Here is a 13,235-nt window from a genome sequence, read left to right on the forward strand (position 1 = left end):
TACAAAAATGCATTTACATGTTGAAGTATTGCTCTTACTAAGAAGAGGACATTAAACAAAGCTAAAAGCTGTTTTGTGTGATGTATAGACATTGTACTGGCATATGGGACACAATTTCTGAAGTCCTGTGTGAGATCCTAATGCTGCTAATGTAACTCAGAGGAATGAGTCCTATGTTCATCTGCAGATATAATTTGTGAACAGGCCCCGGGATAGGATTTTGCGTACTGAAATCATTCTTAAATAAGGCCTAAGTTTTTCCTAAGAGTCTAATTAGACATCATGTCCCCTCTGTTAGGCACCATTTCTCAAATGCTTATCAATTCTTCTTATGTTGGGGAATATGATGTGATAGCTCACCCTGTGAGTGTTCTTTCTCCTCTCCAATGCAAATGAAAACAGGTTAATTTAAGCCACTGCTAACTGGGTTTTGCATTGAAACAGTAAAAAAAAAAAAAAAACAACACCTCACATAACGTATTAGAGCAACTTGGTGCAACTACTCCTGCTCCAATTGCTGAAGCATGTCTGTCTATGCCCACAGGAGTACCAAGCTGTCCTTGACACAAATAGGGTGTTTTGTACCAGATGAAAAAAGGTGTAACACTTACTGATTTTCTAGGCATACATCTATGTGACATAATTTGTAATGAAATTTGTAATAAAATTCAGATGAAAATGAACATAAACTCAACTAAACTACTGGATTTTTTGACCATCATATAATTTGAATTTTTTCTCTGCTTAAGAGTTAGTGTTTTTATGTTTCCTGAAGGACTAATGGAACCCAGAAGTGATTTTACTTTTTTTTTTTTTTTTTCCTCCCCCTTTTTGTTTGTACTGTAATTTCTTCTCTTTCTTCTCTTAAGTATGTTTACCATTTGGGAAGTCATAAAGCACAGTTAAAAAGGCCCAGACTCAACCTATTCTCTGCTATTAAAAGATGAAGGTAATCTTCATATTAAGGTTTTGATCAACCATATTAAGGTTTTGATCAACCATCTTCATATATGAAGATGCAGTATCTGAACTGTAATGAAACTGAAATGAACTGAAAGGACACCACAACTAACTTTATCAGTTAAGTTACACTACAATTACCTATAAATAAATATTCATTGTATGCAACAGACCAAAGCAACCTGTGTATTTAGACTAAAGTTGGACCCATTATTCATACTTGAAATTGTCGTGTCTCAACATTTCTCTTTCCATTCACCTTCAATTACTTATGACATCGAGATTTATTTTTTCTGTACTTCCACTGAATTAACTTTCCTTCCTGTCTATTACAGGGTACCTATCATGAGTTCAAGGAATATCAACATTTACTTTGCATACATGACAAGACAGCTCTGCTGCTAAAAAGCAAAATTACTAGATTAGATCTAAATTACTAAGATTTTTGATTTGATATTTTATAGAACATAAAATCTTAAAATAAAAATCAAATAGATTTTATTGTGTAAAAGAACATAAGTATTCTGGGTAAAGCTTATCTTGCATCTAAAACTTACCTTGTATTGAATGCATAAAAAAAATCATAAGGCATTGTCATTGTAAACTGCAGTATAATAAGAGAATAAAGGTTTGTCTTCATCATGACTGTCTGCTACAGTATTTGAATACCCTGGAACCTAACATGTCTTTTGTGTTCTTGCACTTCAACTTTTCAGTTTTTTTGAAAAAAAGAACAATAAACATTTAAAAAGATACAGAGCATACAGGTATACATAAGAGAGTCAAAGGTATACAGGTGTTTGTTTAGGGAGGTTTTTCCTGTTTCATGCAAACAAATCTTATGTAATATTAGCAGTGGAAAAGAACTGTTTCGGCCTCCTGGACTTTAGGTTGCAAGATCATATGAGAAATAAGGCAAAATTGTGCCTACCTGAGCAAATGGTGTCACAATCAAGTCATCTCCATGTCTGAAAAAATGAGCAAAGTTGGAAGTTAGATATTAGTGAAATCTCACTAGTCATCTCACTGCTACTACTTTAACAGAGAGAAAATGAGGTTTTACAATGCACTGTGGGTTAGTCCAGGTTTGCTCTTCAACGGTTACACACTACCGTTGCTTCACAGATTCTTTTGAAAAGCAAACACCAAATTAGTTATTGCCCAATTACCTGGGTATCTATGGGACGGCTGATGAACCAACCAGTTTCTGCACAGCTTTCTGTGCAGGTGACTGCCTGGGACAGACCTGCAGAGATTTCGTCCCAAAGAACAAAAGGAGAACACTGAAAGCGATTACATTAAGGGTTGCTAGCAGGTTTGTGAGCAGGGGCCAGGCGAGTAACTGCAGATGACTGGGCAGTGCATCACAGACTAATAAAAACCTAGTAAAACTTTTGAACTGACTCACAATCATGTTGTTACAGGGGGTGTAACCAAGAGTGTGCTGTTGCTGTGGCAACCTCACCCACTCCACACTGGCTGACGTAGGGCAAGGTGTCGGGATGACGTGCTGTAGCAGAGAAGGGAGGCAGGAGAAGAGGGGTTTCTTCACTTCTGTGCTGAAACACTTGCACAGAGACATTGGCTTATGCTGTGAAGTTATTCCCGCTTGCCTCATGAATAAAATATTGAAGTTGCACACAAAGTACCACGTGTAGTCACATGTAGGGCTAAGGGAACACTGGACAACTGCAGGAAGAAACTGATGGGAGACTGAAGCATGGATAGTTGCCCAGTCTCATCTGAAATGTGTGGGGAGGAAAAACTTGGAGTTTTCAGTTATCATATCAAGTACATGGCAGCAATCAAGATGAAAATAAAAATTCCAAAGACAAAAATCCTATGTGACTGTATTTTCCTGCAGTGAATTTGCCATGATAAGTTCTAAGTTGTATTTGGACCTGAAATTATTCAGCAGAAATACCATTGCTTTGGTGCTGTTTTCAGGTTATTTAAACATGAAGTATGAGCATTTAATAACACAGTGTCAAATCAAGGTTTAAGGCATTTCATGATATTTTCATGACCCTATGAAAATGAAAAGAGCTCTTAAAACCAGCTGGTCATTAACTCCCTTGTTAATGCCCTGGGATGATTCATTATGTCTATAATAACCAATTGGATTTTGTTTCATGAGACAATTAAAGCCTCTAAGTTACTCCCATGGTGCCATGTTTCTTTTGGTTTAGTGTGAGGATCACTGTCCAATCAAGTGGAAAGTTTTCACCAAATCCTAACCACTTCTGCATAAATATCATTTAATGAAGCATTCCAACAACAATGACTTCCTCAGGCAGTCAGGGAGAAAAATCCTCTTCTCGATCTTCCCTTCAGAAGTGGAACAGAATTTTTCTGCATTTCTGATAAAGCAAAGAACTAGGAAAACTGATGACTCTTCTGTGGAAATTAAGGAATATGTGGCATTTAACACAGATTTTCAGGTAATGGAAAGATCAGATCTCTTCCTTTTTTGATCCTGACTAAAAGGAAACAAAATTGTTACTTCTTATAGTCAGGCTGATGCAGTCTTGGCAAGTATGCCTCCAGAGCAAAAGTGCATGCCACATCCTTTGGTAATAATTTACAAAATAAAAAGATGGTCATTTCTAATCAGCATTGCTTAATTTGTTACATAGCCACACAAACAGTGAAGAGTAAGTCATAAAGAAAGTGTATAACAAAGGTTTCAGAGAAAATAAGCCAAATGTATCTTTTCCTTTTCTCTCATTCTTCATTTAAACAGCCATAACGTAAATATGAACATTACCTCACTTCCATAAAGAAAATATATTCTTTGCCTTCAAGTTATGTGAAAGAGCATTACCTGCTGTGTGACAGCTGGCTTATTTTTTCCTCAGTTAAATAGATTTTTTTCCCTTTTTAAAAAAGGTTTTTGCTATTTGTGTATTAGTTAGGATCTCCATTTTTTCTTTCCTTTTTTTTTTTTTTTTTTTTTTTTTTTTTTGAAAAAGAGGTCCAGCTATGTAAAGCAAGGAATTACATCTTAGTTATCTGAATGGCTTCTGCAAAGACTGAACAGCCTAAAGCCTCAAGTAAGTAATTTGTCAGTCTTCCTCACATCTACCCACTGTATCTGTTACTCAGGTAGTTCAGGGCTACAAAGATGGTGAAGCATCTGAGGGGAAGACATATGAGGAGTAGCTGAGGTCCCTTGGTTTATTCAGCCCAGAGCAGAGCAGGCTGAGAGGAGGTCTCATGGCTACGTGCAGCTCCCTCACAAGGGGAGCGGAGAGGCAGGCGCTGAGCTCTGCTGTCTGCCAATCAGTAATTCACTGTCTAAGCATCAATTGCCAAAACTGTGAAAATAGGATGGTCCTTGTTTTCAACATCTGTTGTAGGCTGCCTTATTGGAAGTGGTATTTCATTGCTCTTCTTAATTCAATGGCCCTGTTTGCCATCCCTTGAATGCTGAGGCACTTCTGAGAGGCAATAAGTACACACTGCTGGACCTTCTTCCATGTATTTCTTTTATATATATATATATATAGCTTCACTCTACTACTGTAAATTTCAAATTTTATTCTGCTCAAACTTTTGCAGGATAGCATTTCAGTGTAGGATATTGATAAAATACTGTGGCTAATTAGAGGAGACATTATTAAGTATTAAATTAATGCACTGGAACCAATCCAGGATTTAACTTTCATATTTCAAATACCCCTTCTGTCAAGAGTAACAATTACAGAAACTGTCATTATTTGGGGAAGGTGTATTGAAAGCACAGATATCCACAGTTTTCACAAAGTCATTTAGCATGTGCCAGACAAGCTTGGATAGAAAAACAATTGTATAGTGTGTTGAGTAATCTTCAGTCCACATTGGGTGAGAAAATCTGGAAAAGGTGAGAGTGTTCAAAAAGGGATCAGAAGTGTCCAAACTGGCTGTATTACTTTTTGTACAGAAGAGCAAGAACATAAGATTTAATCAAGGTGCTATCATTCCACAGTGTACTGAAGCAGGACACCACAATTTATGAGTGTCCTGCTATTTTCTTTTCTGATGATATGGAAGCTGATAGATGATTCTATTTGGATTCTGGAAAGGATAGTGCCACACACCTATATACAGAGGCAACACGAGGAGTGTAAAGCCTGTGCAGTATATAACAGGCTCATAAATTCAGACAGAGCTGTTAATCTTTAAGGTTAGAATACATTCTTCCCATTACTGTTAACACAGTTAACTAGAATGCCTGGCATAGTTGTTCATATGTTCACTTTTTAAAAGAAAGATAAATTTAAAAGTTAGATAATTTTTCACATAGCCAAAAATGTTAAATGATCAAATTCACTACCATAAAAAAGCAAGCAAGCAAACAAACAAAAATTGTAAAACAATATAACACTCCACGAGTTGAATCAGTGTTACATAAAGTCCAAATTACCAATAGTAGACCAAAGATTATATAAAACATTGCAGGTTATTCACCACGTTAAAATGATGAAGCCTGTCCTCCTGCATTTTTCTGGGTTTTGTTTCCTAACCTTTCCTACAGGACATACTAGAACTTTCCCCATATAACCTGAGATGGTCCCCACTCTGGAAAAGAGAAAAGAGTACCATGTTAACTCAGAAGTTAGACGTGTATGTTCAGATGAATTTTGCTGAATACTAAGTACACAAATTCTGCCTTCTTTTCCTCAAGACGGGCATTAATTTATTTCTTCTATCCCAATTACAGGACAGCAATTAACACTGCCACCAGTAAAGAGGAACTTAGAGTTATATTCATGGACTGACAGACAGAGAAGCGGGCAGGAAGATGAATTCAAGGATAGATAGGCTAAGTGTCTAACCTTTATTTCTTAAGTAAGTTGGGGTATTTTAATTTAATCATCTAGTAATAGGAGTAGCTAGAGAGACATTCTGCAGACCTGCTAGGATACTGTTAAAAAAGATAGGGTGTTTTATGCAATCAGAAAAGAGTCTAGATATCCATTAAAGCAATATGAGTTCCAAACCTTAGACACCTCTAGAAATGTGTCTGCATTTGCAAATGTGGAACTTGCAGGGAGAATCCTGAATAAGATTTATCTTCAGAAAGGCCATAATAAACTCAAGTATGTGAAGAACACCATGGGTGTTCTGGAGGACACATATTATGGAAGTAGTACATAAATAGGGTACATAAAAACACAGTCTAAACATAGGAGAGTATATGGACAAAACATATTTACACCAACTTGACACGTAACTTTTCACAGACAAGATACAGTCAAAATGACTGCAGCTCCAGAAGCACACAATAGATGCAGTGGTTTGCATGGCATTCTTTGTCTTTGCTTTGGTAAACTTCAGGATCTTCTGGGAACAAGGTTCAAGAGCACTGGGGATGCATGGCAACCTTCCGAGAAACTTGAGGGTGCACATTGCTTTTAGGCAAGGATAAAGTAAGGAGAGCCACAATGGTGTGAGACTGAGGAAGATCTAACAGCTTCTATCAAGTGTAATTAACTGCCCTTGACCTAGGGTACCTGGAGCTTTTGTTGTAACTGCACCCTGAGTAGATGCTCAAGCATCTTTTGAAGCACTCTTTGGGAGAGGCCTATATGAGAGCCTGGTCCAGTGCATAACCAACAGAAACAGTCAACAGATGCAGCAGTCTGCAAAGAAGAGGTCTTGCAGTTGATATTGGATTGCTGTAGCATCCTTGGATATGGTGGTGAGACACGACAGACCTATTTTGGCAGCAGATGTTGGAACAGCCATCCTTGCTAGGGTGTAGGCATAGATGCAGACAGAGCTTCAGGTGGCAGGTGCAGCCCTTCAGGTCCCTGGCTGCAGAGTGCCTGGGGCCTCTGAGGCCAGGATAGGAGGCTCCCTGGAGGACAGATAGGCTAAGGTGGTGTGTCCTACTGTGGAACTGTGCTGGGAAGTGGAGGAGGTAAGAGGAAGGGGGCAGACTTTGGGACCTTAGGGAAGATTAAAGGGAGACAGAGAGGATATTCTCTGAGGCACAGTTTGAAGAGCCTCTGACTCCAACTGTAGGACAGAAGCTATCAGTGTCCGCCCCCAGTGCTGAGGTAAGTGTAACCTCCAGAAAAGAGGAAGGATGGAAGCTGGTGACTTCTGGCACCAAGAGAAAGTCTCACCTAACTGCTTACAGGTATAAAATAGGTTCACCACCCTCCATGTTGAAGAGGAGCCAGATGTGCCTACGAGCAGTAAATCTGGTTCACCTAACCCTAAAGGAAGCAAGGCCACCATGAAGAATTGGCAGATCATTGTAATGGGTCACTCCATGGTACAGGGAACAGAGGCACCCTTCTATCAGCCTGATTCATCAGCTAGGAAGGTTTGCTGCCTGTCCAGAAGCCCATATCCAGGATGTTGTGGAGGCATCACTGAAGCTGGTCTAACTCTCTGACCCCTTTCTTTTATTCCGTGTGGGCACAAATGATACTGATAGGGCAAACCTGCACAGTACCAAAACAGGCTACAGAGGTCTGGGGGCAGTAGTAAAGGGGCCAGGGACCCGGTTGGCTTAAGTGGTATCGCCACCAGCACTTGCATGTAGACCAGGAAGTTCCTACAAAGCACAATTATGGATGAATCTCCCAAGCCCTTTCTTGGAACCCAAAATGCTGTGGTGTCCCTCATTAGCATATACTAATGCACACAGTATGGCTAATAAACAAGTTGAGTTAGAGATGTGTATGCTTGCAGGGCTATGACCTTGTTGGGATCATGGAGATACAGTGAGATGTCTCCTATCAGTGTAGCGCTGTAATGGAAGGATAGGATACAGGCTCTTTTGGGATGACAGGCTGGGGAGATGAGAAGAGGTTTTCGCCCTCTATGTCAATGAGCAACTAGAGTGCATGGAGCTCTGCCTCAGGATGGATGATGAGCTGACTGGAAGTCTATGGGTTAGGATTAAAGGGAGGTCTGGGTTAGGTGAATTGTAGTGGGGATCTCCTACAGGCCACCTGATCAGGGAGAACAAGAGCATTAAGTCTTCTTAGACAGACAAGAGCACCCTGCAAACTTGAGGCTGGAATTTCAACCACCCTGATATCTGTTGGATAGACAACGTAATGGGGCACAAGCAATCCAGGAGGTTCCTGGAATACATTCACAATAACTTCTTCCTGTAAGTTGAAGAGAGACTGCAGAGAATCCAATGAAGGGCTGAAAAAATGATGAAGGAACCAGTCAGATAAGGAAAGAGTTTAAGAGCTATACTGTTTGCCCAAGCAAAAAGAAGGCTCAGAGGGGACCTTATCAATGTATACAAAGAGAACAGAACCTGGCTCTTTTCAGTGGTGCCCACTGCCAGGAAAAGAGGCAACAGGCCCAAACTAGAACACAAGAACTTCCGTCTGACCATCAGGAAGCAGCTTACTGTACATATTATGGAGCACTAGGACAGGTTGCCCAGAGAGGTTGTGGAATCTCCCTTCTTGGAGATCTTCAAAAGAGTCTAGTAGTCCAAAGCAACCTGCTCTAGGTGTCCCTGCTTGAGCAGGGAGAGTTGGCCTGGGTGACCCCTAGAGATCCTTTCAAATATAAACTATTCTGAGAATCTGTGAAATAAAATTACTGTTTAATCTTCATAGAATTTATATAGTGTTAGTTATGTAAGAGTAGTGGGAAGAATGTTGACACCATATTGTTTTAAAACAGGATCATACTGGTTTGCCGCATTCTGTTTGAATGAAAAACTCACTCATCACCCAAGGATACATACTGGCTGAGAATGTTAATCAATCTTTAAAGCCAAATAGCATAATCTGCACTGGATTCTTCAACTACAAACTTGAGATATAGTCTGTTTGAAAGAATAAAGCTGCCAATAGACTTTGAAAAGCCCTAGGGGACAGTGGATGTCTGGCATCTTTGCAGCAAAGAGCTAAGGCTTTTGACACATGATGACAAGAATCAATTCAATTTTCACACAGTTACATTTTTAATTTTTATTTTTTAATTATTATTCTCTCTAGAAATATATCAAACTTAAAAGCAAGGGAAAATCCATACTCTGCACACACAAAATATGAAAGAATATGAAGATGAAAGCAGTCTTCTATTTGAAGAAAACAGAAAGAAAACCAAAGTCCCTGAGAGGTCCATTATCCCAGCCAAAACAAAAGCTGGTTGTAGTGGTTCTCCTTGGACTATCAGAAAGCTAATTAAGTTAAGACTTAAGAAACACACCAAAAGAAAAAAAAATATATCCAACAAAAATCTCAATAGCAAATACTGCAGATTTGAGTGTTTTCAAATATCCCAATTAGCTTCAAATGGAGCACAAAGCAAGTTATTCCTTTGTGACATGCTGAAGAAGAAAACAATACTTGGCCTCCTTATAATCAGAAGTCCAAAAGACAGCCCAGAACAAATGTATAATTAACACATGGCTAATATGCATCAAGATATGTCATGTACTAATGTACCTGGAACTTTCAAGGTAGAAGGAGTATTTTTTTATAGGGATGTACTAAGGTGGATTTATTTTTTCATGCAACCTTCTTAGCACCTCAGTTTCTGAAGATACAGTTTACCAGGTTTGAAAGAAGCCTTTGAATACATGGAGTCCGCTCTGTTGTAGTCACCAGTGTTAGGTTACCCAATTTGCAATCTTACTTCCAACTGAATTACAGTAGGAACAGTGAGCTGTTCCTTTAGTTTGTAATGGATATGATTCTGTTTTTCCAAGTCATGAAAGATCTCCTCATCTTGTGTGCTAATGCAGTTCAGTTGGAAGTAAGGTGATTTTAAATTAGGATCTTGAGGTTTAATCCACACATTAACAGAAAGTATTATCTGGTTAACTATGTACTTTACTGTGTCTTTCCCTGCATGACATCACAGCATGTGTTCTTTTGAGAAGACTAGGAACAAGGGATTTTGCTGGGTGACAAGAACAGCTAATTACATCTCAGTGATAGTCATCTGAACCAAGACCCGTCAAATCCAGAAGATCAATTCAGGATTGTTGCAACGGCTGAAGTCAGAATCAGCAGACTAACTGAAAGAATTGGAAGTACTATAACACATACTTTTTCCTATTCCACATAATGTGCTACAGGAATATTATTGGGCTTTCATCTCTTATGACAGTATCACAGCACATTTGGAAGAGTTCAAGGAGGACCAACCTGTTCAAGGTCAAGCTGAATGGGGCTTTGTGCAACCTGATCTAAAGAAAGATACCCCTTCTGCCTGTGGCGACAGAGGGTATGGACTAGATTATCTTTAAAGGTACCTTCCAACCCAAACTATTTTATGATTTGATGATTCACATTGCCCCAAATAACCATCAAGCTTCAATGCTTTAATCTTACCATAATACATCAGAAGTACAGTCGATAACTCCAAGCAACTGGCTTGCATTCAGTCTAGCAGACTTATTCAGCCTTAAATAGATATAGACCATGGACTTGCCAGTATGCTTCAGTGGTGTAAGTGGTTTTCCTTCTAAAATTAGAAAGCAGTCTGCCTGGGTGTCAATGTAGCAATGGCATGGTAAAAGAAGTTACTGCAGTGCGGATTTTTTTTTTTTGTGTTGAAGGAAGGACTATATTAAGTCAGACAGTCTACTTTGAACCACAAAAGAGCTGAACTCAATCAGAAGAGTCCAGACCAATTCAGCAGTGCCATTGTTGGAGTGTTCATACAACAGAAATCATCATTTAGTTCTAAGCAAGGCTGCAAAACAAACAAGCATCAGTGACTAAAGGATAGATTTGTTTTCTGCTCAGGTCAGAGAAAATTAATGAATGGGTGTGTACACATGACTGGAAGCAATCAAGTTACTGCAGCTTAATGAGTTACTATTAATCATTTTAAATTGCATTAACTGACACACATAAACTCTTAGCTTGTTGCAAATGTAAATAAAATGTATTACCTTGGACTGCTTTTAAGCAGAAGTTGCTTGCTTGTCCCTGCTTCATACATTTAAGCATTGAGAACTGATACAATTGTGTTACTTCTGAAGAAAGACATGACTTTGCATGGAAACTCCTGCAAATGCAGGCTGAAAGATTTCTCCTCTAAAAGGAAAGAAAGCAGGTCTGTTAAAAACAGCACCTACTCAAGGTAAGTTCCCAGCCTGAGGGAGCTTGCTCTGAGCCAGCCACAAGATTTTCTCGGCTTCAGGGTTTAGAAAATGGGGTCCCTTAACCAAATTTAAAGGCTGCTACACACATGTATATGTATATATAAAGACTTCAAGAAAAACAAGGCAACATCAGACTTTCAGATTCTCCTTTTTGAGAGAACAAGCTCAACAGTTAACATAACATGAACACCATTGCAAGCATACAGAGAGTTGTTTGTGCCCTGAGGGATGAAACATGAACTAATGTTCTTCTGGGTTGTGAAATAAGTTCGGCCTGTGCGTGAGCTGGAAAAAACAGCCCAAGAAACTTCTCCAGAAACATTCAAATTTCTCTTTACAAGGTTCCCTTTCTCCACGCTGCTCCCATCCTTCACTATTGCATGCACATGTGTGCACACAGAATGTAAACGTCCTCCATCCCCTCCATTGTAGCAGTAGATCTGTGTAGCAAACAGTGATATGAATATTCCTGCGATTTAGCTGAAATCCCTGCTAAGAAACATTTTTGGTATCATGCTTTTAATCTTTGACCAAAGATGTTTAGCAATTCAGTTTACCTTATTTAATGCAGGAGCAGTAAATAACGTGGCATGGTATTTCAAACATCTAATATTTCTGTCCCTCAAAGAAAAATAAACTTGATGTTAAATGTCTTTGTATGGGAATTGATGTGTTTTACAGCTGAGAGTTCTGTTTGGAAAATGAACAGGTTTTAGTATTCAGACATAAAATCAATGATGATTCTGTACTGTCTGAACATTAAATAAAATCAATTTGAATTTCATTTAAAAAATAATATCCTTATTCACCAACCATATAAAGGCATATGAAAACATCTTAGGATCTTTTGAATTAAAAACAAAAACAAAAACAAAAACAAAAACAAATCAAAACAAGCTTTCTCAATGCAAAACTATTCTTTTTTTGGCTTATGACATAACTGATTTCCCACCAACAAAACAAAGTTATCGCAAAATTACTGTGTGCAGTTCTGGGGACCACAATGTAGTAAGACGGCCATAGAGTATTTGAGAGTATCCAAAGGAAGACTAAAAAGTTGGTGAAGGGTCTAGAGGGCAAGGATAAGAGGAGCAGCCAAGGTCCCTTGGTTTGCTCATCCCAGAGCAGAGCAGGCCGAGGGGAGGCCTCATGGCAGCCTGTAGCTCCCTCACGAGGGGAGCGGAGGGGCAGGCGCTGAGCTCTGCTCTCTGGGGACAGTGACAGGACCCGAGGGAATGGCATGGAGCTGGGACAGGGGAGGGTCAGGCTGGGGGTTAGGGAAAGGGTCTTCACCCACTGAGGATTGTTGAGCACTGCGTCAGGCTCCCCAGGGCAGCAGTCACAGCAACGAGCTGCTGGAGTTCAAGAAGTGTTTGGACAATGCTCTCAGACATAAGGTTTTATTTTGGGGGGTCCTGTGTCCTTCCAGGACCTGGAATAGATCATAGAATCATAGAATATTCTGAGTTGGAAGGGACCCTTAAGGATCATCAAGTCCAACTCTTGACACCGCACAGGTCTACCCAAAAGTTCAGACCATGTGACTAAGTGCACAGTCCAATCTCTTCTTAAATTCAGACAGGCTCGGTGCAGTGACAACTTCCCTGGGGAGCCTGTTCCAGTGTGCAACCACCCTCTCTGTGAAGAACCCCCTTCTGATGTCAAGCCTAAATTTCCCCTGCCTCAGCTTAACCCCGTTCCCGCGGGTCCTGTCACTGGTGTTAATGGAGAAAAGGTCTCCTGTCTCTCGACACCCCCTTACGAGGAAGTTGTAGACTGTGATGAGGTCTCCTCTCAGCCTCCTCTTCTCCAGGCCGAACAGGCCCAGTGACCTCAGCCGTTCTTTGTACGTCTTCCCCTCCAGGCCTATCACCATCTTCGTAGCCCTCCTCTGGACACTCTCCAACAGTTTCATGTCCTTTTTATACTGTGGTGCCCAGAACTGCACACAGTACTCGAGGTGAGGCCGCACCAGCGCAGAGTAGAGTGATCCTTATGGGATCAGAATAGATGATCCTTATGGGTCCCTGGAAAGTTGGGGATATTCTATTATTCTATGATTCAAACTTATTTAAATTTAAGAAAATTAGACATTATTAAATTCTTTAGTTTGTATCACATTTGTAAAATGTTCTAGCAACTAGAAAGGACACAGTGGTCTTTTTTTAAAAAAGTATTTTTGATAGTT

The 13,235-nt window shown here is 39.7% G+C and overlaps 1 protein-coding gene across 5 annotated transcripts in view; it reads right to left on the minus strand.

Annotated features, from left to right (window-relative positions):
• Positions 1-13,235, minus strand: part of PDE4D (phosphodiesterase 4D) — a 651,373-nt gene that overhangs the window by 116,878 nt on the left and 521,260 nt on the right. For all 5 annotated transcript variants that reach the window (XM_035310825.1, XM_035310824.1, XM_035310828.1 and 2 more), the window contains one exon: positions 1,892-1,928. In XM_035310825.1, the coding sequence (XP_035166716.1) occupies positions 1,892-1,928 (37 nt within the window). The remainder of the gene's footprint in view (positions 1-1,891; positions 1,929-13,235) is intronic.

This window comes from Oxyura jamaicensis, chromosome Z, assembly GCF_011077185.1.
Source record: "Oxyura jamaicensis isolate SHBP4307 breed ruddy duck chromosome Z, BPBGC_Ojam_1.0, whole genome shotgun sequence".
NCBI classification, from domain to species: Eukaryota; Metazoa; Chordata; class Aves; order Anseriformes; family Anatidae; genus Oxyura; species Oxyura jamaicensis.